Source organism: Ptychodera flava, chromosome 12 (genome assembly GCF_041260155.1).
Source record: "Ptychodera flava strain L36383 chromosome 12, AS_Pfla_20210202, whole genome shotgun sequence".
In the NCBI taxonomy this organism is placed as follows: domain Eukaryota; kingdom Metazoa; phylum Hemichordata; class Enteropneusta; family Ptychoderidae; genus Ptychodera; species Ptychodera flava.
The window spans coordinates 9,679,647-9,705,703 of record NC_091939.1 but is presented as its reverse complement, the minus strand read 5'-3'; the positions used below and the strand labels follow the sequence as shown (position 1 = coordinate 9,705,703).

General features: G+C 37.2%; 1 protein-coding gene across 1 annotated transcript; it reads right to left on the bottom strand.

Moving 5' to 3' along the window:
• Positions 1-276: 276 nt before the first annotated feature.
• Positions 277-26,057, bottom strand: LOC139144923 (protein yippee-like 2). The gene is made up of 5 exons (XM_070715754.1): positions 25,869-26,057; positions 13,560-13,966; positions 4,177-4,220; positions 2,902-3,010; positions 277-2,387 (listed from the first exon to the last, which is right to left on the bottom strand). Exons 2-5 carry the CDS (start codon positions 13,662-13,664, stop codon positions 2,295-2,297), a joined length of 351 nt encoding a protein of 116 aa, XP_070571855.1. The 5' UTR covers positions 13,665-13,966; positions 25,869-26,057; the 3' UTR covers positions 277-2,294.

Below are 26,057 nucleotides of genomic sequence, written 5' to 3'. Positions count from 1 at the left end.
TCAACATCCACGTAGCTGTTAGCCAATCAATACCTCTGAATGGGTTTGACTACGCAATAGATGGACAGAAGGAATGGCATTATCAGAGTACAAGAATTTCCAATTGCAACACCACTACACATAAATTTAGACGCAACGCGTCAGTCCAGAGTGCACTGACCCTGTGTGGAGAGGCATCATCTATTGCTGGGATGGGCATTCATATTGACAGCCTCTACCACAGAAATTTGGCTAACAGGCACTGTTCAGAAATAAATGATCCATAGTTGCCGACTGCTTCGTAAATAATATTATCAACACCTCAACTAATGTTACATCTCGATGTCTTGAAATATCTGACATGAGCGTAGGATTGAATAGCAAGCTCCAAACACAAGGATATTTTGATTGTCTGGTTTGACGTTGAATATAGCTGATTTCTCTGACTACGTGTTAGATTTGTTCTTATGTGTTACAGCAGGTTGTCTGAAACTGGGATGACAGATGGAGAAAAGGGAAACAAACAAAAAATACACAGGATGCTGCAAACTGTAAAACATCTGTTAATTTTAAATAATTGATGCACAGATTTCAATTACACTGGTCTTGTTAACTGACTCTGGTCTCCATTAATCACACAGAAGCACATGTAACTAGAAGACACTGCAAAATCCATGACATCTATTTATCCCCTACAAGCTAGAAAGCACCTTTGAAATTGGATGAGTTTGAAAAGTGGAATGTTGAATTACAGGTGCGACGACCTTTCAACTCATTCACGGACCAATCAAATATCAGAGTTGAAAGGTCAACCAATGACATGCTTCATATGAGAAAAAGACATTTACAGCAGCCATCACTGAGTAACAAAAAGCCTTCACAGCTAGTAAGATTAGCACACATAGATGTAGATTGGGTTAGAACTTTCACGATCCAAGTGAGTAGTCTCCGGCATCGAAGCTAAAGAGGACAGAGTACGATGGGAAAGCTTCGCACAACTTTAAAATCAAGGAAAAACAAGATATCTCAAATTCTGAACAGATCATAACACAGGTTGACAAATAACCGTACATGTAGCAGTGACCAGAAGAAAACACTAACGTCCTGTAGACTTCTTCGAAATCTCTGTAACAATCACAACAGAGTATCAACTATGAACACAGAATACTATACCCCAACTTTTCTTTTTCCCAAAAAAATTATTTGGTCCAGCTAATGGTGTTTCACTGGTAATTGGGTTTCTTTTTAACCTAAGCTTTGATCACAGAGAGGTTAATAGCAATCTGGCTGAACATCAAGTACAACAGGTATCTTATTTCTTAAAGACGGCTAACTTGCCATCATATAATCCTTAAAAGACTACATATATATACACAAAGAAAATATGATACTATAAGTGGCATACAGGCGCAGTCTTAACACGACTGGTTCTTGTTTGGCTCGTATACCGTCTCCCTTATGTACTGTCCTCCAAATCTTTGAACTCAAAAACACGTTGTGGCTCTGCTAATTTCGCTACAGACAACAGTACACTTTCAGCGGCAGCTTTCATTTGCTACTTTCCACTTCACTTTCTTTGCATTTTCCAGTTTAAGTCCACATCCATGGACATCCACGATGCACAGCAAACAACCAATCAGATGACAGCTTACTGCTGAAAGATCCTCACTTTCGCGTTACACAAATCAACCAATCACATGATAGCTTACATTTTTGAAGCTAACTTCTGTCTCTTTTAAGTAAATGACACCATCCATTCTGCACAATACAGAATATAAATATTTGCACTTCAAGGTAGTTTCATTTTCATAATTCAGTTTCTGTTCACATTCTTTTTTCAGCCACGTGTTCCAGACAACTTCTCTAGATCACGTCATCATGACTGAACAAAAGCACGTCAACAACACGTTCCTTTTTTTTTGGTGTGTTTTCTCAGTGTGTTTCTCAAACTGTCTTTATAAATAGGAAATAGAATCTCTTCTTTAAAAACTTCACATAAATAAACTTTTATAGCAAAAACTAAACAAAAGAAAAAAAGGTGACAAAATTCTCTGAGTCTCCTTTTATACAGTTGACAAACAGTGATCGCGGTTCTTCAGTGCAACAGGTAATGTCTGGGTACTGGCATTACAACACCATAGGAAAACACAGCGACCACAAAAGCCCGGACAGGCAGAACTCACATTACATGTAATGTCAACACAAGCGAATATCCACTCTCAGACAGGCATAATTCCTTTAGTAATGTCCTCTTTGTCTTTTTTGAGCGTTTCCTGTTGTAGCCATTCCAGTGTTGGGAGGATGGGTGGGAAGTTTCATGAATCCCAGCCATTGTCTTTGATCATGTGAGCCAACTCGATGATGTATTTGCCTTCTTTGTACTTCTGACTGGTCTCAAAGGCATGCTCCTGCGGTGGGGAAAAAGATGAAAACAATACCTGTTTACTTTTTGACGATAGTGAAATATTGTTGTTGTTTCCCCCCTGGAGTTCTTTTCCTCATTATACTTTACAGAGGCTAGCAAATCAGGTGAGCTGCGGTCCCTGACTTACATGACTGAGCTGATATCCCTGACATCCCTGACTGAGTTGAGATCCCTGATTGAGCTTCATCCCAGAGAATCAGCTGAGATTCCTGAGGCGAGATACCGGACCTGACTGAGTTCAGACATCCCTGACCAGGCAAGGGACAATGCAGCCGTTCAAATATTGATCAAGTAAAAAGTTCCGGAAAACATGAAAAACATGGAATGTTGTAGGAAGAGAAACTCTCAAAATAGATGATATACAGTTATCTTTATGTTTGATACCATCTTTAATCATGAACATGGAAAGTGGAAATACAGACGCATGACTGATCGTATGATCTCTGACCCTTGACACTGGACATCATCAATTTCAAAAATTTGGCGAGAATACTTACATATTTCCATCCCAAGGTAGTCTTACAGCATTCACAGTAAATATCGGCAACGGCATGTAGGCCGGTGAGAAGAACTCTTTCCTCTGCTGGGCCACAGCCAACATTCACTCTGTATGCAAAAAAGTGAATAATGATGATATAATGACCAAATAAAGACAATGCAAAACGTACATGAACAAAACAGTAAACGCTTGCCATCAAAAGAAATAAATAGAAATTGGGTTCATCATTAACAACATGCACACGCAATTATATGTGTTTGTGTACATGAATGTAAACAACATACAAAATTTAATGGACTATTTACCATAACGTGGAAAATGACTTTTTTACCAATGCTACAATTATTTCACTTTTACACATGTATTTTAATATTTTACGTAAGTGGACTTCATCCTAAAGTATATTCAATTCAATATTTCACAATACACTAGTACATTGTATTTTATAATTGCGTGGTCAAAATGTCTGTTAATTTCAAAGGAGTTTTATGCAACAGATACAAAGTACGTCCTGTCTATTTGTATTGTGTGCTGACGATGGGCCATGCATTGTGAGCATAAGTAATTTGTGTTTGTCAAGAAATCCAAAATGCTGAAGTTCATATCATTCTTCATTTGCTCAGTTCAAACAGCTGCTGCTGGAGTGTTGGAGCAACATGTTTGCCACAATTTCTTCTATGAGCGACTGCTCTCTCACCCCCTGGCCGGCTTGCTGCATGCACAACCATGTGTGAATTTGATTACACCACTGTCCCTCCACCAATGGTGGAGGGACGGTGATTACACTAAAATTGAGTCCCCAAAAGTCAGCTTGTTCAGTATCAAAATAGAAATCATTTCAGAACACCTGGGAAAAAAGCGTCTGCATAATTTGCAGCAATTCATCATATTTAGAAGACCACCTGGATATAAATGCTGTCCTGACATTGACAATAACTCACTGAATACACAAGTACCATGGTTGGTAACTTAATCACATCGAGACTTTAACATCTGTACTTATGAAATGCACAAAAGTCATGAAATTACCCCATGTACAAGACAACAAATGATTCTGGGTGTGACATCAATATATATTTGCTTTATAATGTCAGCAACTCGTAACACTAAAAAGTCCCTGGTTTGGGATCTCATTTTCATCGAACTCCCTTTCTGGGATTTTTTTTGTACACATTGTAATCACAAGATTCTAATTTCCTGGTTCCTCGAGCACTGGTGTGATCTGGGGAGACCGGAAATCAAAAGTGAGACACAGGCTAGCTGAATTACTTACACTGAGTTGAAGAGATAGGCACGACCTTGACTACCCTGGAAAGACTGCAACAGAAATGAAAAAAAGGTCGCTGTTAATCACATTGCTATGCAACTAAACCACTGCATGCTCTCTTAATACCCTCCTGTATACTTTAATCCTTTGCCCAAGTTCATAAGTCACCACCAGGTCAAGTTGCATAAAAACCAGTGAAGTGCAACATGTCCCGTATATTGCATTTTAACAACAACTTTAACATTTGAAGGCCCCTGAAAACATACATGTACATGCTCTTCACATGATTTCTATTGACTAAATCTGCTATAACATACTATGCACAGTAGGTGAAATACGTACGGCTTTCTGCTCGATATGCCTGGCATGTAAGTGTTAAATTTTAGCCTACTTTCTCTAAGTTAATAATTGTGTTACTTTATGCCTTACTTAGCGATAGCACGGCTGCTACACTGTTGATATTTTAGCTTTTATAGCTGGGATTAACACTTTGCATCGCAAACACACTTCAAAATGCTATTTATTTATGGCTTTACTGTCTCTAGACAACACTAGATATCATTACGAATCTTTTTCAGCTGATATTTGAGATATTTTTGGCTGTCATGAATAATGCATAAAATACTGTATGAAAATTTTAGCATACAGGATAACTATTGAAATCATAAACATACATTAATATAAATTATTTACATGCGATATTTGGCTAGAAGGAATTTTACAACATTCAAATATCATGTCACATTTTGCTACTCATCATTTGAATGACTACCAAACAAACTGTGTATTCCCTGTTTACATGCAAGAAATGTCACATGAATGATTCTAAACCAAAGGTTGACCGATTCTGTGATATTTCTAAATTTTGTAACCATCTAAAAAATACAGGAAAAAATTCTGTTTCTGTCATCTTTAGAGATTTTCTGCTTTCCATGTTCTGGATAAGCTGTATAAAATATTCCAACACCACAGTGTGCGGAATGACCATGGCAGAGAAATGCAATGGAGAGACTCCAATCTCCTAGCTTTGATACATTTTTCAAACACAATATAAGACACACTCCCATACACTTCCCTGCTCTAAAACAACACATAGACTATGATGGATGACACTTTAGGTGTGTAGGTTGAAGGCTGTGTTTATTATATGAAAATGGAACTGATCGCATACTAATATTTTGCTGATACAAGTTTCTATTTACACAGGCAACTGATCAATTTATCCTGTACCAATGCTAGAGCACTGTAAACTGACTAGAAATAGAATGCTTGTAAAGATCCACCTTGCGAACAATTTTAATTTCATGATTTCAACAGGTTTTTCTATACATTCACACTACCGTACGCATTATTGGGATTAAGCTTTAGCATTTCTGCATACTTAAGGCTCAGTATCAATCCAATTTGTCTGCTGGTGTAAACCATCCCACACATTGTGCAGCATGTCCTATATTCAATGATCGATTTTCACATGTACAAAATGCTCAGTACCAGCAGATTTTGGATGTTCTATTTTGCGGCCTACAGTTACCAATGCAATTTAATTTTAATCATTATTGATGTTATTATGGGTGTAGGCTTTGTTTTGTGGTGGCGTAATCGGAATCTCTGCATGTAAACATATTCTGTCTGCAATATCAAGTTACAGCTCAATGTAATGTATCTGTACTGTATGCAAACAGAAATATATATACAGGAATTTTAGTCCCCATGCCATGGCCACTATGACATTCTCCGATGCCAAAAATTTCCTGTCAAAAATTCGTTTGTGTTCTAGAATTCCATTTTTGATCAAATATGACCTAATTTTCAAATCAACTATACCACTAAACTGAAATTTCAAGATGTGCAGATATTATCAGATTTTCTTTTGTTTTTGTTTTTTGTTATTGAAAAGTATAATTTGTAACTCACTTTCACTATCTGCGCCATATCTCAATTAAACTGCCTATGAAAATTGTTGGTAATTTATCACCCTACAACAAAATGGGTCGCAGTTAAACGGAAGAGTAAAAGGGGCAATTATATCGTGGTTATTCCACTTTTTAGAGGGTAGGTTGACTGTTATTACAGATTCACATTAGCGTCAGTGCAACATAAGAGGAAACAATGCAATGAGTTTTACATTCATCTCATTTCTGCTAATTCCTTCAAGTAACACTCATATAAAGGGCAGTGGTTGTAGGATAAAAGATTATTATTATTGTAATTATTATTATATTATTGTTGTTGTTGTTGTTGCTAATATTATTATTATTATATTATATGATTATTATTACCATAAGAATTTATTCATAGCATTTTCGATATCAAGTAATTTAGTTACGTAAATGTTTTGCTGTAGAATAACAGATTGTCTATGGTTTAAATACTAGATGTGGTTCCTTTGCATATGGCCTTCATCAAAATGTTACCCTACGGGGTTTTTTTTGGAAGTACCCGAGCAAAACCTCCTGTACATAATGCCTACTATGGACGCTGCATTGTTATTACTAGATGATGTAAAAACAGCCTCAAATATCACACTTGTGTTATCTTCAATCATATGCAGCTGATCAGTATTTTGGTACACTGCGGTGTCACAGTGCCCTGGTTTAGTGGACAATAATCTCCCACCATAAACACAGTAAGCCACTTATGTACAAGTGTGAATTGGCTTAGTCAGAGGGGAGGTTTACAATAAAAGACAGCATATGCCCCTTCGAGAAATCTTCTGAAAGAGCGTGGTCAACAATATACATGTAGATGAGTTCTAAATCAATTCACCTTCATTAATTTAAACAAATACATGCTTATCTATGGGTTTCACATTACAGCAATATGTATACCTGTACATGTATACTTCTATAAATGCATGCATGACATTCTCTCTCTCTCTCTCTCTCTCTCTCTCTCTCTCTCTCTCTCTCTATATATATACATATATATATACATATTCAAAGTTAGTTGACTCATGGACTCAAACAAAATTGAAATATTGACAAATTGCAAAATTATTTCTGACAATACCATCCAATTGTTATTCTCATCACATAGTAACATATTTGCCTTTATGAGTCACTGAACTCATCTCCCATCTGCATCACAGAGATTTGGTTTCAGTTTACGACGCTGCAAAGCATCCCAATTCTCACTAGTTTTTGCATCGTCTGTCTTCATTTCCCAGACTGGATTAGGTATTTCAGATTTTTCCCCCATGGATTGATAATGCATAAAAGATGAACGCAGGGACAATCTGGCAAGTGTTTTTTTCTCTATTTGACAGGACAAGATGTATGAAATGACAGGGCCTGTTTTGCGGGACAAGCTATTAATATGTGCATATAGAAAACGATGGTTTGAAAGATTGCATGCATGCATTATTGATGATGTCTGCAATACAACATTGAAAGCCATATATTTAGAATGAAATCCACTAGTACAGGCGCAATGTTCTCTTTAGAGAATATCTGTCTATTATTTTTTATTTTGTGTGAAAATGAAAAATGTGTGAACCCTGGATAATGAAACTGACAAGCCCATAAAACAATTTACATGAGTCGACCTTATGTGGTACTGCTGCAAAAAATGATTTCTTGCCATGACAACAAGAAAAAGTGTTTTTTATGGCATGTGCAATTTTTTTTTAATCATAACCTTGGGATGGAAAATATTGTATTAATCTTGTTTTACAGAGAACTCGCTCGTTCAGCCGTCACCATGGTGATGGCAGATTCTGTCTCATACATCAGAATTCAGGGAAGCCATTGTAATGTTGTGAGACTGATGTCTGGGGTCTTGCAATGCTGACTGCTCGTCTAATAGGCTCCGTTAAAATGTTGGGTTTCTCAAAGTTAAAAAGAAATTACTGAAAAATCTTCTGAAGGGAAAGACACTAGAAATGCTGAACAAGTTCATTTGAGGCACGATTTTTCCCATACAGTTTTAACCTGTTCACCCCCAATTCCCTGTAAACAGGACCCCACTCACAGCATTGATAACAACGGCTTTGGGCCAAACCGTGCCTAATGTGCAGCGTCTCAGAAGCTTTTAGCCAGTTGGATGGCTGAAGCTCATCGTTCTTATTTCTAAATAGCTAATTGGAAATGCCAATTAGGTTGAAAATAGCCATAGTTTCAGACTATGTAAGTTGCTGTGAATAATGCCAATCTACTAGTCACATACAGGCATCTGACACACTGCACATTACCAGAACCATGGTAGCAAAAAGGTTCAAGATAAGAAATCCATAACTTAGCCTGTCTTGGGAACCTTTGATACTTCTCACAAAATACTCTTTCTTCTGATAACGAAGTCAATGTATCACAAAAGTAACAGCTACTGAGCTAGATCGGCTTGTCATATTTTCATTCTGCCATCTTTGTGTGAGGGTTGTGGTGGGTTGGGAGCTTACACACTGAACGTGTAGACAACTGCTTTGGGTGAGACTACCAACTTACAAGTATCCGTCCCAGGGGTGACAATACCGACTTGCAAGTATCTGTCATATGAGACAGCCTGCCCTGGGTGGATCGAGCAATTATGGATGACATAGACAGATTGCCAAGTCTTTTTAATCGATCTGTTTCCACAGTAACACCACTGTTGCCATGGCAATTTCTGCACAGGAAGCAACAGTAACGAGATGGGGAGGAAAATGTGTACTAGGTGATCTTAAATCATCTTACAGATAACAAAACATCCAAACAAAGAGGGTGATTAGGACAAGCCTTCAGTAATTGCCGATACCGCTTGTATGAATCTTGTATCTCAAACGGGCTGTATGCAATTACACATTACAGAAATGACTTCCATACCACTCCATACAATGTGAAGTACCGGGTGGAATATGGTCTGCCTACTGTATATCTCGATCATGAAAGCCTTTCCCAAGGGAGAAAATGAACCATGGTCTATCGTCAACAGATCTCAAAACTTGTAGACAGCAATGAAAGCTGCTTGCATACGTCATATCAAAAGATATTTTGAGCACAACCGCAAGTATACTTCACGCCAGTGCGACTAGACAATCCTGGAGAGTGTACAATGCTGAGGACATGTATGCCTTAAGAGGTTTATCTGCTGCAAGGAAACTCTCCCATCATTGTGAATAAGTCTAAATAACTCTATTTTTAGACATTTCTGTGCTTCATGATACATGTATGCACAACATTGCTTTGTCATTGAAACCTTCATTGACTGCAGCTTTTTTCATAAATTTCCAAATTTCCAATTTCCTTCCTGCTTCAAAAATCTTCTCTTACAATTTACTTTTCAAGACCAAAATCACGCAAATATCTAATACAATTGTTTTTTTCTTTTAGAGTACAAATTTTTTTGAAATCTGTATATATCTAATATTGAAATAAGAGAATTTTGTGATTTAATTTACATACTTCATATTTTTCATTGTCTATTTTTCATTTTACAAATTATAGATGAGTATTTTAGAGTAAATTATCTCACCACATATTAACCTGTCCACCCAAATTCTCTGTAAACAGTGACACTATTCTGGGCGATAGACATGTAATTGTGTACAATGGCCTATGTTAAACAAGGAGTTTCACTTATATGAATTAGTACTGTGTCTCTAATACTATAATCTCAGTGATTATGCTGTATCCCTTGAGAAATATCTGAAACACACAAAGCATATGTTAACCCAGGTGTAACTTTCCAATATGCAAATATCTCAATACCATGCAGATGGAATGGATCCACAGGGACTTGGGAAGTCAGTGGCATCTGCCGTACTTCAAACGACAAACCTGATCATATTCATGTCCCTTCTGCGTTTTGAAGTCAATGTGTATCACAGTATTTCTTTTCTAAATTGATTCAGATGATGAATGTAGCAATGAAAATCAACGCACATCACAAAACTGATCAGTAAACCAAACTAACTCATATCACAATCTGAGAACAATCGTATGCCGATAGAAAAATACCGCAGCAACGAAATATCTTCAAATTTTATGTCTGAGGCAGAAGGAAACACTCAATGCCAACCTCTCTTTGTGTACACAACAAATGAACAAAATTAAAGTGTATGCATTTATACTCATGACAACTATAGGCAGTACACAAATATTTCTGCTGGTAATAAAATATCGGTGTACCATATTTGAATTGTAGTCTGTACATATTTGCATCACATCTCCACTAACAAACATCTGGTCGGTAGTGTTGTTCATGTTTCATGTGCCCACTTCAGATTATGCCCTTGTCCACAGATTGAAAACAAATCTACAGGTTCATTTATCACTGCGTATTCAGAACAAATATTGGGATTCTGGGCACGTTTATACAGATCAAGCCTCGGTGAATATTGAACAGCAAATCTAATAGTCTCGAACTGTAGTAACCTAAAAATCATAAATCCTTGCACACAAAAAGCTCACAGGATTTCGCTGCTGTTTGGGAATAAAAACGGACTCTTTCTTGAATTTTTGAAATCACAGAAATTTCTGTCTTGTTCACAATATGCAGAAACTGCAAACCATACATCATGTCCTCTTTTGCGGAATGGGGATATATATATATATATATATATATATATATATATATATATATATATATATATATATATATATATATATATATATATATATATATATATATATATATATATATATATATTTTATATATATATATATATATATATATACGTCGCATTTCAGAGAAAGATCTTCTGACTTTGGTTCGCTGATGACGGATGTCTCTTAAAATTTTCACAGGTAATCATGACTTTAGGCTGGCCACAGTATTACTGACTGGCAACAAGTATATCATAATACTCTGTCAACCTTTACACTGATATGCAACACTATTCAAAGGACACAAAGGTTCACAGGAGGCCAGTCAGGCTGTGCATTTCTGCGTCGACTGCAATAACATACAAAGGTTCATCGGTGACATGACTGATGGTATTATCCAATCATCAATAATTTCATGCCAGAGCAAAGGTCATTGCACTCGTGCTGAAATTTCGTCTCCACAACAAAAATTGGAACTGAGAATTTTTTCCTGAACTGTGATCATGGAAAAAGCTCCACATTAAACACTACTCATGGGAATAAAGCATCCCGAAAAACATGAAACTATGGAAGATGGTTTGATCTGCATGTACATCAAATATCGATCACGCTTTTAAATCCAGTATCTTTATGGTAATTATGAACTGTAAACCCCTAAACAAATTAATCTTAAGTCAAATTTTGTTATTAAGTTGAGACGAAATGAAGAGCAAAGATTTATACGCATTTAAATTATTACATACCCTACGTTTTCTTGTTACATCACAAGGAAAATTTAGCATTTTTGCGGACGAGATAATACAAGTAGGTTAAGCAGATGCTAATGCATAATTTACATAATATATTGTTTTACAAGAAAAATTTGCTTCATTATCAAATTGTGAATAAATTACTGGAACAAAATATGAGTATTCAGAGCAACAAAATCCAAACAAAAAACCAAAGAGGGTATTACGTTCAGTTTTGCTTATTTGGCTTGATTATTTCTTGATTTTTGTGACTCTTAACTTAAACAATTGTCCAGTATTGAGACACATGCAGAGTTGTTGGCTATGTTACAATAGCCTTGATATTTGCTCCCGAGATCAAATAAATCACAAAATCTCAAAACAGTGACACAGACTGTAGAGTGTTGATAAAACCATCTGGTGGAGACACAAATATGTTTGCAAAATATTTAGTACACTGTTGAAAAAATGTTTACACAGTCTTAGAACACATGTTGCTTGGTTACAGGCTGCAAACAATTTTAGCGCTTGTTGACAAAATTGCTCCTTCAGTCAGTAAGACAGACAATCCGAATGGTCTGTTCATACAGAGACGTACTGAATATACAGCTGTACACAACATAACAAATCATGGTTGAGAGGAGAGCTTCACCATTGATGCAGTGATTTAAGAATATTCCTCTACCAATTACAGAATGAACAGGTCAATCAAGTAACACATCTTGAATAACACTGTTTCAAATAATTGGTCGAATGATTTCTGAATTTCACAATTATCCTTTATTTAGCAGTTTTCTTCAAAGAAATTTCATACTTTTGCTTTCGAAGAAAAGACACACTGGAGGAGCGACACGAATGCTAATATACAATTTGCATAAAACAGAAACTGTAATTTAACAGTAATTTGCATCACAAAAGATAAAATATAAACATCATCCGTCATATTCACAGTAACATAGTACCCGGCACATTACCATTTCACTTGTACAAATGTTTTACAGGTTAATCACAGCATGTTAACACGATGACATCTACACCATTACAAAACTACGGTATGGAATGTTCACGGTATTATTTATATCAGTTAATAAACTATTGCATATAACTTTGACAAGCACTAATGATGGCATCAGTGGAGTGATCAGGTTGCCAGGGTTACCAAATAAATTCATATTCGGCTGAGGCAGTCGACAGGTCAATGGATAGTGCAGCAGACAGCAATTTCACAAATATTTGCCATTCAATAATATTAAACCAAACGGGATTACAAATTATGCTGCACTCACAATGTTGCCACTGGTTTTGATTTTACAATGCACAGCTTCATGTGCATACAACCGCTCTAACCTATCATTTGCAGCAGACAGGCAGAAATATGTCATTTTACTTGATGGTTTAATGACATCGAAGGTAAATTAATCATTAAATTTATGACCACACTAAGTGCATTCTGCAGTATGATTAAAATTATTTGCACTGCCTAAGAAATCTCTAACTCTCTGCTATTCTCTGACTCATACGATGTACTTGATATCTGCACATTATTCAATCTGTCTTTTGTCTCTTTTAGCATCGGTATGTGTTTTTCAAATACTTTCTCGCATCCCGCTCTGCTACAACGCCAATGTGGACAATCCAGTCTAATGCCCATCATATCATACTTCCATGGCAATCCTCACATAGTGCCAACAAATCAATATTTGAATTTCTTTTCCATATCGTTATATTTTCTTTATTGATCGGCTTGAGTTTCAGTATCTATTTGTACTACACCATACCCAAATCAAATGGCTCATTAAATACACAGTTTAGAATTGATATACCGGTACACTAACACTGACACAAAGTCTATGCAGATATCAGAGTGCTTGATCATACATGCTCAGTGTCTCTGTGAGTACCTTTTTGCAGTTGTAATTTTGCATCTCTATAAATTCTCAGCAACATCCCCCAACCTCTCTCTCTCTCTCCGTCCCTCTCTCTCTCTCTCTCTCTCTCTCTCTCTCTCTCTCTCTCTCTCTCTCCCCCCACTTCTGCCCTTTGCCCAAATTTTACAGCTGTCTCTCTCTCTCTCTCTCTCTCTCTCTCTCTCTCTCTCTCTCTCTCTCTCGCTTTTGCTCTTTGCCCAAAAACTTCAGCTCACCTTTGAAATAAGCTCATCATGATTGGCCAGATGAGCTCTGCAGTGAACACAGCTGTACTTGCGATGGCATTCAGGAAGGTAAGCTTGAAATGTCTTCTTCACCATTTTGACACTTCACCTTGATATGTAATGATCACCTTAAACTTGGCAGGAACATTAAAACCCCAAATTTTTTTTATATTTGTCCCTTCGAATGAGTAACAAAATTCTCACGCCAGGCTCTGTCCTCTGTTGAGGTGAGGCTAAACACAGGTTCTGCCTGTGTATGTCGGGGATCCACGCCAGTTGAAACGAAAGGCTCCTCTTATGTAAAGAGATGACACATAGACTGATGCAGGTTACTATGACGACCTCGTCTGTCGGCTATTACCAGTCCAATGAATCACATACGCTAATGGGCGGATGATCTGTATGGATGGAAAGGGAAAATGACATATAAATCAGAACTGACTGCACTGGACAAATTCATGATTTCCAAGGTACATGTATTGCAATAATAATCACGGCTGTTTTCTCCATCCACTCTTGACTAGAATTGAGAATCTGAGTTTTTTTTGCTTATCTGGCATGGAAAATACACTACACTAATTGAATGATGTTCTCGGTTCTAAAATGATGTACAAGACAGGATGTAGCCAAGGTTGCCATTACAGAGATGTTCTATTTTGGCCAAATGCTCACGGACACACGTTTCATGCTGTAAGGACAACCTGAAAGTATTTCTCCCTGTGCCAGCTGATTGATTGCCATGGAGATGAATGATAGTAAATTGCATGAAAGGAAGTGGTGGATATCTGGAGTAATAAACAGACTGAAAAACACTGATCTGAAATCCTTCAGCATCCCTTTGTCTTGATCAGTCCTGCCAGGAAAAAATTTACCATTTGAATGAATACCACAGAAGACAATGGGTTATGCACCTTGCACTTTTTACATACTGCCAGTAGGTAGAGCCCTTTTTTTCTCAGCTAGGATTGACTGATCTGTACAAAGGGAACTAGGGTAAGGGGGGAGCTGTAAAGACTGAAAAGAGTATGAGAAAGTATTGAGACAATATGCATGCAATTAATTTATACCGAGTGGGTTTTCAATGGTGAGGACCTGTACAAAGGGGTCTGGGTTAAAGTGGTAATATAGCACAATGTGAGTGTAATCTGAGTGTGTATGCTGGTCCAGCCATGGCAAGGACCATACTGATGAAATTCGCAGAAGAGGAAAAGATGAATATCTGCTGTAACTTTTTTTAATCATGGCTTGGAGTAGGTGCTGAACAAGACTGATTTGGGGGATTGATATTAAAGATCACATTCTTCCTCTTTTTTCATGACTGGAAAGAGCTTCACAATGTGACCTGGCTGGAAACATTTCAGAAACTGCAATACAAGGTTTACACACTATTTGCAAAGCCAAAAACATTGAATAAACCGATTCTCGCGTTGCAGAAACTCAAGAACAGCAAATTACATTGGTCTTCTTCTACCAAGCTTACAGACTTTAACTACCCAGTACTACAAAGGGTCATACATACAGAACAGGTGTTTCATAGAAACTGCAATATTTGCTCAGGATGGAAACAGCCCAGCTGGTCACGACAACATAGGGATTTTTATCCACGATGTCTTATCAAATTTTCTGCTTCTGTCAGCAGTTAGCATGCATTTTATTGTGTATCTTTGTGTTCCAAAGCTAGCATATGTTTGACTTTAATGACTGTAGACTAAAGACACAAGACAGAAATCTGTCATGACTCCTGTTACCAGATACCAGCATAGGTCATCCATGGCTAAATTGTCAAGCTTTCATGCTGGCCGTCAGCTATTTCAACCACAGGGTCCTCGAGCTCCGGTGATGATGGTGATCAAACATTTAAAAATGAAGGAAAATAAAAATGTATTTGGACTCAGTAAAGTTGTTGTTGTTGTTGTTGTTATTGTTGTTGTTTTTGTAGTTGATAGTATTTGCAGAAAAGGACAAATTATGCGCTGCAAAATTCAATACAGCCTCACTGTACACATGGAGGTAAGCTGCCTCCATGCTATACACATGCGCTGCAAAATTCAATACAGCGATATTGATGATGATGATGATTAAATATTTAAAAATGGAGAAAAATAAAAATATATTGGACTCTGTAAATTTGTTGTTGTTGTTGTTTTTATTGTTGATAGTATTTGCAGAAAAGAACAAAGTATGCGCTGCGAAATTCAATACAGCCTTACTATACTATGCGCTGCAAAATTCAATACAGCCTAACTATACATGTGCGTTGCAGCCTAACTATACTATGCATTGTAAATTCAATACAGCCTAACTATACATGTGCGTTGCCGCCTAACTATACTATGCGTTGCAAATTCAATACAGCCTAACATTACCCAAGGTTGTCACTTCATTGCCACACACTTTTTTTTCAATCGCCAAAAATGCACCTAGCAAGCATCGAAATCGGTAAAATTCGACGTAGGGTCAAAGCACATTGGTCCTTCTCAATCATACTCAAACATGTTTACCTCTTACCGATGAAAAGTCGAGAAATCAGCAGGTTTTTCGGCGCATCTGGTCGTCTCTCACATTATAGATTTAAAAGACCGCGCGGTACATTAAGTCACGTGGGCGCATTTCAAATCGAACCAATAGCAGAGCTGGATGGGCCAGCGTGAAAACTGGCAGTAACGTAAGTTTCTTACGTCTTTTGAAGACTATGGGTGACACTGTCTGCGTATGAAATTCTGGTAACTTTAACAGTTGCAGTTCACCCATAGCAAGAGAACGTTCTTTCCAAAGACGTGAGAAACTTACGTTACTGCCGGGTTTTCACGTCGGGCCCATTCATTCAGTACGGGCTTTGCTATTGGTTCGATTTGAAATGCGCCCACTTGACTTAATGTACCGCGCGGTCTTTTAAATCTGGAATGTGAGAGACGACAAGATGCGTTGAAAAACCTGCTGATTTCTCGACTTTTCATCGGTAAGAGGTAAAAATGTTTGAGTATGATTGAGAAGGACCAATGTGCTTTGACCCTACGTCGAATTTTACCGATTTCGATGCTTGCTAGGTGCATTTTTGGCGATTGAAAAAAAGTGTGTGGCAATGAAGTGACAACCCTTGGGTAATGTTAGGCTGTATTGAATTTGCAACGCACATGTATAGTTAGGCAGCATTGCACATGTATAGTTAGGCTGCATCGCACATGTATAGTTAGGCTGTATTGAATTTTGCAGCGCATAGTATAGTAAGGCTGTATTGAATTTCGCAGCGCATACTTTGTTCTTTTCTGCAAATACTATCAACAACAACAACAACAATAATAATAAAACAACAACAACAACAAATTTACAGAGTCCAATATATTTTTATTTTTCTCCATTTTTAAATATTTAATCATCATCATCATCAATATCGCTGTATTGAATTTTGCAGCGCATGTGTATAGCATGGAGGTAGCTTACCTCCATGTGTACAGTGAGGCTGTATTGAATTTTGCAGCGCATAATTTGTCCTTTTCTGCAAATACTATCAACTACAACAACAACAACAATAATAACAACAACAACAACAACAACAACTTTACTGAGTCCAAATATATTTTTATTTTTCTTCATTTTTAAATGTTTAATCACCATCATCATCGGAGCTCAAGGACCCTGTGTTTCAACAATGAAGAGCAACAGAAAATAGAGTAGGTCAGAATCAGATGAGCAAAAAGTGTATCACAGTTTGCACGTAAACAAATTTATGCATGCGTCCTGCACACTTCAAGCCAAGCATGATAAAATTTGACCCTTGAGAATGTACAGAGCAAACCTGATCAGTGGCAGTAATCTTAATTATCATCAGTGAAAAGTGATAAGTGAGATGAGTTGACGATGAGATGACATGATTGTCATTGTAATTCAGTCCAATTCACTTTTCCTTTGTTACGAAATCTTGTTGAAAATGTGCAACTCTCATGAAAACAAATATGCTTCATTTTTTTCTGTCAAGTACAATACATTTTGACAACATCCTGCAATATAATCCCAGCATGCCCTCTGATTTAGATTCCTGAATTCTCTGCACAAATTTGGTAATTTCCAGGAATACTTTCCAATCATGCTCTGAACCAGTAACTGTAACATGACTTTCTTGACTCGAAAGCCTTGATTCAGTGGTGTTCATAGAGTTGGCTTGGACAGTTCATTGAATATTATCCTGTAAATATCTCACTTTGGCAGCGATTAATATTTACTGTAAATGCATAAACCGTCATAAATATTACAGTATATATGGTCACATTTCCTTGCACAGTTTACAAAAGGGAGATTAAATTTTATGGTAAAACAATGCGAGTGAAACTCAATATACGGGCATACAGTAACTCACTGGGACAGTCCCATTTAATCAATGTTCTGAGAAAAAAAATCACACCACCATATTTTTTGCTATTCTGCACCAATGACCTTTATCAGCTGTTGGCATATTTCCAATAATCGTTCTTCATCAAGGATATGATAACCAACCGTTGTGACTGCGCCGGAGAAGGACATCAGAACAGTGATCACCATGACAACGACATGTGTTACCTTTTCAATGTATACTCTCATTAATTAATGAACCTCGGCACCATCGTGGAGCTTTAAATTTTCAATTTTAGGAAGTCGACTGGCCGCATGTCTTGTCTTAAAAAGACACAATCTTATGTAGGTTGCAAAGAGGCTCAGTATCATACATATCCTTCATATATCATGAGGTTATAGTCACTGCATGAATGACATCATGCGATTTTACTGCAGTCACCAGACTACGGGGTAATTCCCTCTTATCATAATCCAATGCTGTGCTGTGGTTGTCTGGTCTGCCAAGAACCCAACGATCAATATGATACACGTACATATGTCACATATTCTTTGCGCTTTCCACTCTTTTCAATAAGTTTTCCAATACACACAGGTTTTGTAAAAAAAAATGCTACCAGCATCAGCTGTTGCACTTGCTTTCTCATTCATCAACAGATCTGCAGTTTCTAAGCCTCCAGACATTCCTATTCATGACAAAAATCCAATTTAAACTTGTTGCCTCTGTTGACGGAATGAGGAAAGCAACTTGCCCAAATGTGCAGATTCAACAACACAATGAAGTTAAAAGCTCAAATAGCTGTTTGCAGCTTTTTTGTACGTAAATGGCCTACGGGATGAGGAAAGCTTCTATCCCGGGATGACGACCTTTACCTAAGAGCTATCAGTTTCACTTCTCCAAAGACCGCCATAGAATCAGCAAAGTCCTTCAGACTGAAAAGGTCAGCAATTACTGGACCCTTTTCCACGCTGTCAGTTCTCACGCAATTCACTCCGTGCACTGTTGAATATTTACCGCAGCCTCTCCTGTACATTGGTAGGCTAACTTAACAGGCAACCCGTAATTTGCACTTTACAGCATCACACAGAACAAAATTTTCATGCAATCAACTCTATCTTGGTATCAGAAGATCACAGATGAGCTCATAACACAACCAGTATAATCTCCAATGCTGCTACCACATGCAACTTGTAAAATTTTAATATGTGCAACTGATTTGTCACACGGATAAAGGAGTTTCGACAGGTTATCAATTACCTTACTTGAAAGGCACCAGGAAGTGAGACAAAAATCAACTTCCCGTTTGCAAAGTTTTTGCGAAAGTATAGCAAATTGTGCTCAAAATAGTACGCTTTCAATCTCAACAGCAATTTTCAGAACCACTCTCATAAATTTCAAACTTTGTGTTATCGTTTAAGAACAATTTTCAATACGCCTTTTGAACAAAGAATCATTCTCTCTTTTTATTACACAATATTTTACATAATTATGCACGTCTCTGAATACTCCAAACAAATTCAATGATGTGCCAGATTTTGCATTTGTGGATGGCATTTAAAAGTGCATATTCAAACTGCTTTTCTGCCAAATACTTATAGTGTAATCTACAGCTAGATTTCTGTAACTGTAATGTTATCATCACACTTTTCCACTTTCTTATCACAAAATCCTTTGCCTGATGCAAGTCACCGAAACCTATATGATAGTTATGGAGTACACGAATAATTTTGCTTCTCCTATGAGTTAGGATGGTTGGATCAAGTCCTTTAATGAGATATTTCACTTTCTTAATCTCTATTGGATACCCTGAATATAAACTGACAGCCTTCCTTTTAATATTTTTAACTCAACACTAATATTTCTTCCAACATTCTGAAAATACATTTTTTAATCAAAATAATTGTTCATCAAAATGTTATCTTTACAACAGTGCTGATTCAACATGGTCGAACTCTGCATAAACTGTATATACATTTTAACACTCAGATTATACTGCAGAATTAATAACCTAAATTCACCACGCATTTCAGATAAAACATTACGCCTGGAGCTAGAAATATTTTGGTTAAAAATGGAGACTGCCTTAGATCATGGATTAAGATGATTTACTGCTATTTTTAGTGAAAGGACAGCAAGTAAAGTCAGTGAAATCTAAGACAAACTGACCTTTATAGAGAGATATGCTCTTTCTGAAACCTTTTTTTCTCAAAGATTTCATGAAGATAGACAAGCAGAACTGTCAATGAAAATTCATCAACAACATACCATAAAATCTTGAGGTGGAATAATGAAAAGAGAACTTAAACATGTATGAAATCAAGAAGTGTCTCTGGTCAATATTTGGTTATATTTATTTCCTCTTTTTAAATTACAAGATGTACATCTGCTATTAGCTTTAAATTCAGGATGGACTTCGGTATTTCTCAATTAGAAATTGAAATCTTCTTGATTTCTCTATTAGAAATTTAATCTAGCTGACAGATATTAGATTTTGCGTGCTTTCATCACTGGACAAGCATTACCGGAACTTGACGCTTTTTCATCACAGAAAAATTCCATACTGGTATCTTGGCTTTCAAATATTTCATCGGTGCCATAAAGAAATACTGAACATGAATTGAAGCACAGTATTGAAGTGCTGTACATGACTTATGAATGAAAATACATTTTTACACTAGCAATACTAAGCTGAAGGTCATGGGTTAACCGAGTACAAAAGAAATACATTCTCAGACGCTACCTACATGTATATCTGGTAGACATTTTAATTTCTATAATTGTTTGAAGTGGGTTTATTTTTGCTTAATCGATAATCATTGCTTGCATAAGTTGATACATTCCAGTTATCAGTGTTTATAATATGAAGAAGCTATAATTCCCTATGCATATATGGGCATTAATTCTGAATCCTATAAATAAGACTTCCTATGGTTTTTGTTCTTTTCAGTGCTACGTCATACATCTAATCAGTAGCTTTGCGTCAGTCGTGCAACAAACCCTTCATTAACATCAGAAGATGAAAGCAATTAGGAGAACCAAATTGGGGCAGTAATTGGTCACATGTCAACATTGCCATAATAATCGTGCTAGGTTGAAGCACTGTACATTACATGCTAATTACTGGACATTGAAATATTTGCAAACAGCTGATGCACTGAAACTATTGACAATGGAAGAAAAATCCACAACATACTCACAGTGTCCCTCCTAGCCCAGATCTCAATCATAATTTCCATGAAAATAATTCATATTTATGTTGAAGTCTTCACACAGGCATAAGATGTCAATAATGTCTTCACATGAAACAGAAAAACCTTTCCCCTGGCTAAAGATAATTATTAGTTTCTCATTTGATATGACTTGTCACTTGCGATATACAAAAGGATTGTCACTACATTTTGACTTATTACCTGTCCACGCCTATTAATTAGCATTAATGAATATACAGCCCACGTTTTCCTGTCTGCGTTGTAGATTCAGAGCATCATGATAATCTGGTATAATTTTTAACATACTAATGAATTAAATTTCCAAGTTTGTGAAATTTTTTCATGTTGATAGAAATCGATGTTAGGTATGCAAATTGTCTGCCCTACCATAGACCCTCGAGGGTCTATGGCCCAAACATGTTAATTGCAATGTGCTATACTGCTGTCACTGATGGTTTCTACAAACAGGCTGAAAAGCCCAGCAAAGCCCTGTATACATTATTGCAGGCAATGTTGCCCTAGTATGTGATTAGATTCAGAAAACAAAATCTGTTACCAGCTTCACAATACCCACCAGTGTCTCCTCTTTGCAAATTTACAGCGTAAACTGATGCTGAATGAAAATGGGACCGTGGAACTAAGTCTTTTGGTCATGCAAATGGTAATGACGTGAATTGCATCAGGTATTTTCCTGTATATGTGTACTTCATTTTGCAAAGTTTGAACTTGTAACTTCTGTCTACACAACTACAGCGCTTTCACACACATCGATGTAATTATACATACCTAAAAACCTATTTCCATCACCAAATATTGGACAATGAACACTCTTACAAAAAACTATCGGAGTTGAACTTCATACAGCCCATATGATGAAATTTCTGACCAAACTGAAGGAAGTTGATTTAATAAATGTGGGATCGGTAAACTATTTTCACTATTGTAAAATATTTTTGGTCTGAGTTGCAATATTTGTTATATCCAGTATATATTTTAACTCCCACTTGATAAAAGAAATCAACAAAAGAAATAAACTCATCACAAAATATCATAAAATTGCTCATTGATCATGTTATGCTTGGGTGACTAGATCTAGGCTGATAGATTGGTTAATCTCATTTTTAATGAGGAATACTCAATAGATATTTCATTGCTTTCTTTTGTCACTTTTTTAGACAAAAAAATAAAAAGACCAAACTATTTCATTTGTTGCTGGCAGCCATCCATGGCCAGAAACTCTTTGTTTCGACTACAGCCCAGACAAAGACAGGCAAAAGCTATTCTGGGTTGTCAAAGCCTGTCTGAACATGGCACTTGTCTATTCAATGACACACTGCACCAAACAACAGACTCTCTGACCAGCACTTTTCTCTGTTTTCATGGCATGTGCCACCAGACAAAGTCATCAGATAGGGCAATCCACATAACCGTTTACAAACACACGACTGACATAAAATAAAATGACCTTTGCTGGATATAAAAGACAAACAAAGAACTTGCTATGAAGCTTGCAACTTGGGCATGGATTTCAACTCTTGCCATCAACCTTGCTACACTGTTCAACCCTTTTGTTTCAAACATTAACCCTTTCATCCCCAGTTCCCTGTATACAGGTCCAACTCTACCATAGAAAACAATTGATTTGGGACAAACCATGGTGGTGAAAGGGTTAAACTTCACCTGTGCAAACCTTTATGCTGGTACATTGACAAACTGTGAGGCAGTGTAAGTCAAACCCACCAACCCCCTGTAAACAGTTCACTCTTGCTATTTAGCTTTACTGCTTGGTCACGAGCGTCATTTCATTCTCAAAAGCACGGCAACTGTGGTAAAAAGGGTCCACCGTCACACAAGATACTCGATGCCAGAATTCATAGATCCCATTCCATGGCCAAAATTTGAAACTCTCGAGTCTCATGCCACACAATTCAAAAAAGAATTTAGATAAATGGTTCCACTACGATCACGGTATTTCTCATTCAACAGGACCATATCAGATCATAGACAGTCTAGCGGAAGATCTTTCATTTCTTCAAAACATTCAAAAGAATACCATTCTGACATCAAATTATTTAATGCAGCATTGTCTAATAACTTTTCCTCAAGTCTCTTATGGCTTATAACAATGCAGATGACATACAAGAATGATCTCTTTCACAGCCCCATATCTATGAGAACCTCCTGGGAAAGACAAAAGCAAATCAACCTTGTGGAAATAATATAATTTGTTGCAAGTGTCTGACAGTTTATAACAATCTTATCCTTCAAGGATAGATCAACAGCTATTTTTGTATCACCCTGAATGACCTCTTTGAAAACAAACACCAGAAGCCATGAACCTTTTATCCTGGCAAAGGCCACCAAAAGATTGCATGTCAAGATTTGTTATGGATCACACTGCAGGGAAAGAGATGAGTTCCCTGTGACCTCAGCACAGGAAATCCCTCATCAGCATGTTATTTACATAGTCTCAATCAAGCTGGCCAATGTTTTCACAGAGCAGCTGACCCACAGTTATCATAATGAGGGGGCAAAAAACATCTTGGGATGACAAACAGTTAACTGTCTCCCTATCAAGCAAATAGAAATTTGGCATGGTAGATTCACATGTTTTATTGACCAGAGTTCTGCATTTCATTGGTAGCAAAATTGTATGACTCTTCTAAAATGAGAAGTTGTCAGACAAAATAATACAGTTGTGGTCCTGGTATTTTGCTCTTGCACTAATTCTTGTTTACACAGATATTTTACATCCTGCTGCCAGTTAGGTTGAAACTTTAATTGATCCAATATTTGCTAAAAGCACTGAGTTAGATCTCATTTCCACCTTCATGGTACAAATGACCAAATATTTAAGTGTTCAACGGTAAAATATGGACCTATACACAACTGCCAAAGATAAATTATTCAAAAAATTTCAGTTCAAGATGTCTATAAAATTTTGCACCTTTTCTGCAAAATTGTGACTTACAGTAATTTCTGGAAACAAATGTTATATCTTGATTCATTTATATGTAGGGCCAATCGACAGAACAATCTCAAATAAGCCTTGAAAGCAACCACGAAACAAGCTAATGCAATTTAAATATTCATTAAAAGTTCAATTATGCGATAGAAAGACCTGAGCATCTTGACTTCCCTATTACCATCTGGCCATGGTGAGCTGCATCATTTTTTCCTTATCAAAGAAAAAATGCAAATCATATTTGTACGGACACTTTGCTAGGTCAGACAACAATGTTTTCCACAAGGTTGCCCTTTTGACTGATAATGCGAGATTTATCAGATATGTTTCCGAGGTAAACAAGTCAATTTTTCATGTTGGAGTATTTATTTTAGGCCAGCCAATGACCAGTCACAGGGAACTTCCCCCCTAGATGGATGACACTGATAACGTTGCACTGTTCAACCCTATGACATCATTGTGTTTTTCTGCGACCCTTATCGAGTGGCTGTCCAGAAATAGGACACTATACTAACACAACAATACTGCTCTCCTTTTTTTTCTTCGCACCCATCAGAGTAACCACCAAAATATTGATGAGTGCGTGTGACGAAGGTACAGGGTCTTTCTCGATAGGATTTAATCGTAGGGTCCCCTTTCAGACAGCAACCTGGTCTTTTATGAAGTCTGATTAATATTTAACTAACGCCAGATCAATAACAAAGGTCTTGTTCACAAGGGTCCCCATAGTGTCCTCCACCTCTACTACCATAGCATGGCTCGATTCGAAGATAAAACAACAAGAATTTTCACGAAAGCGTAAACAACATAGCTGCAAACGTGATAAATACACAAATTATTTTATCTGTTCATACTTGCAACAACAAAAGAAATTATTCAAATGTAGACACAAGGCTGTAAAACCCTTCCCTCATCTGTCCATTCCAGTTCATCATATCACTAGGTTGGCTTGTGGGCTTCCTCCTAGAGAGACAGCCACGGATACACACTATCAAAACGGGCAGGAAACATGACATTACTCTGCCTTGCTGACCGATGACGACAAGATGTACATCTAACAGCTACTGCTTTGTTCTATGCAATGGACTACTCTCTTCCTTTGTAACATCTGGCAAGCAGACTCTCTTGCAACCTCGACAGACTCCCCTGGACTGCTTGTGATATAAAAATTGTAAAACATTCAACTAGGAACAATACTCTCCCATATGAAAGGGTTTATTTTTAATTCTTTGTCAAAAGAATTGTGTGTGGTATATTATGAAAACACTCAAGTTGTGCAGCCTATTGTTGTGACGCTTTGGACGGCACTTGTATTTGTGGCCTTCAAAACTTTGGCGTATTGTTTCCTGATCGAGGTTATTTTTGTTTGGGCAGAGTGGAAAATCACGGGTGATCCTTGACTATAAAAACGTGAGGCCTGCACAGCCATGCGTTAGAGGAAATTATGGGCAAATACAAATCCCTATACTGCATGAACAACAACAACTGCAATCCGTTTCCGTCACCAGCTGACAGCAGATATTCGTTCTCGCTTCTCGGCAACGGTCGGTCGACGATCGCAACTGAATGTGATCCAAAGATAAAGACTTCAAGTGGTCGCGAGCTCATCGATATTCCAATATGTAGGTTTTTTAGTAGAGTCACTACCCCGAGAAAAAAGAAATATGTACCGTCACAACAAAACGGGCCTGAACAAAGACACGCTGTGCGAAATAACACGATATCGAATTGACATGTCTGCCATCACATCACAAATGCAATCTGTTGTACTTCGTACCATACGAGAAAACTGCACTTACCGATCCAAATATGGCCTACATTCAGACAAATGGAATAGCTGACAACATGTAGGGATGATATCACACTACCCTCGACCTAAAGCGACTGACTTAACCGAACAGTTAACAGAAAATTGCTGCTGCTTTCTTCTTCACGAGCTCGTACCTGCAATGATGTTATGGGAATACTTTAGCGCGGAGACGGTGTTT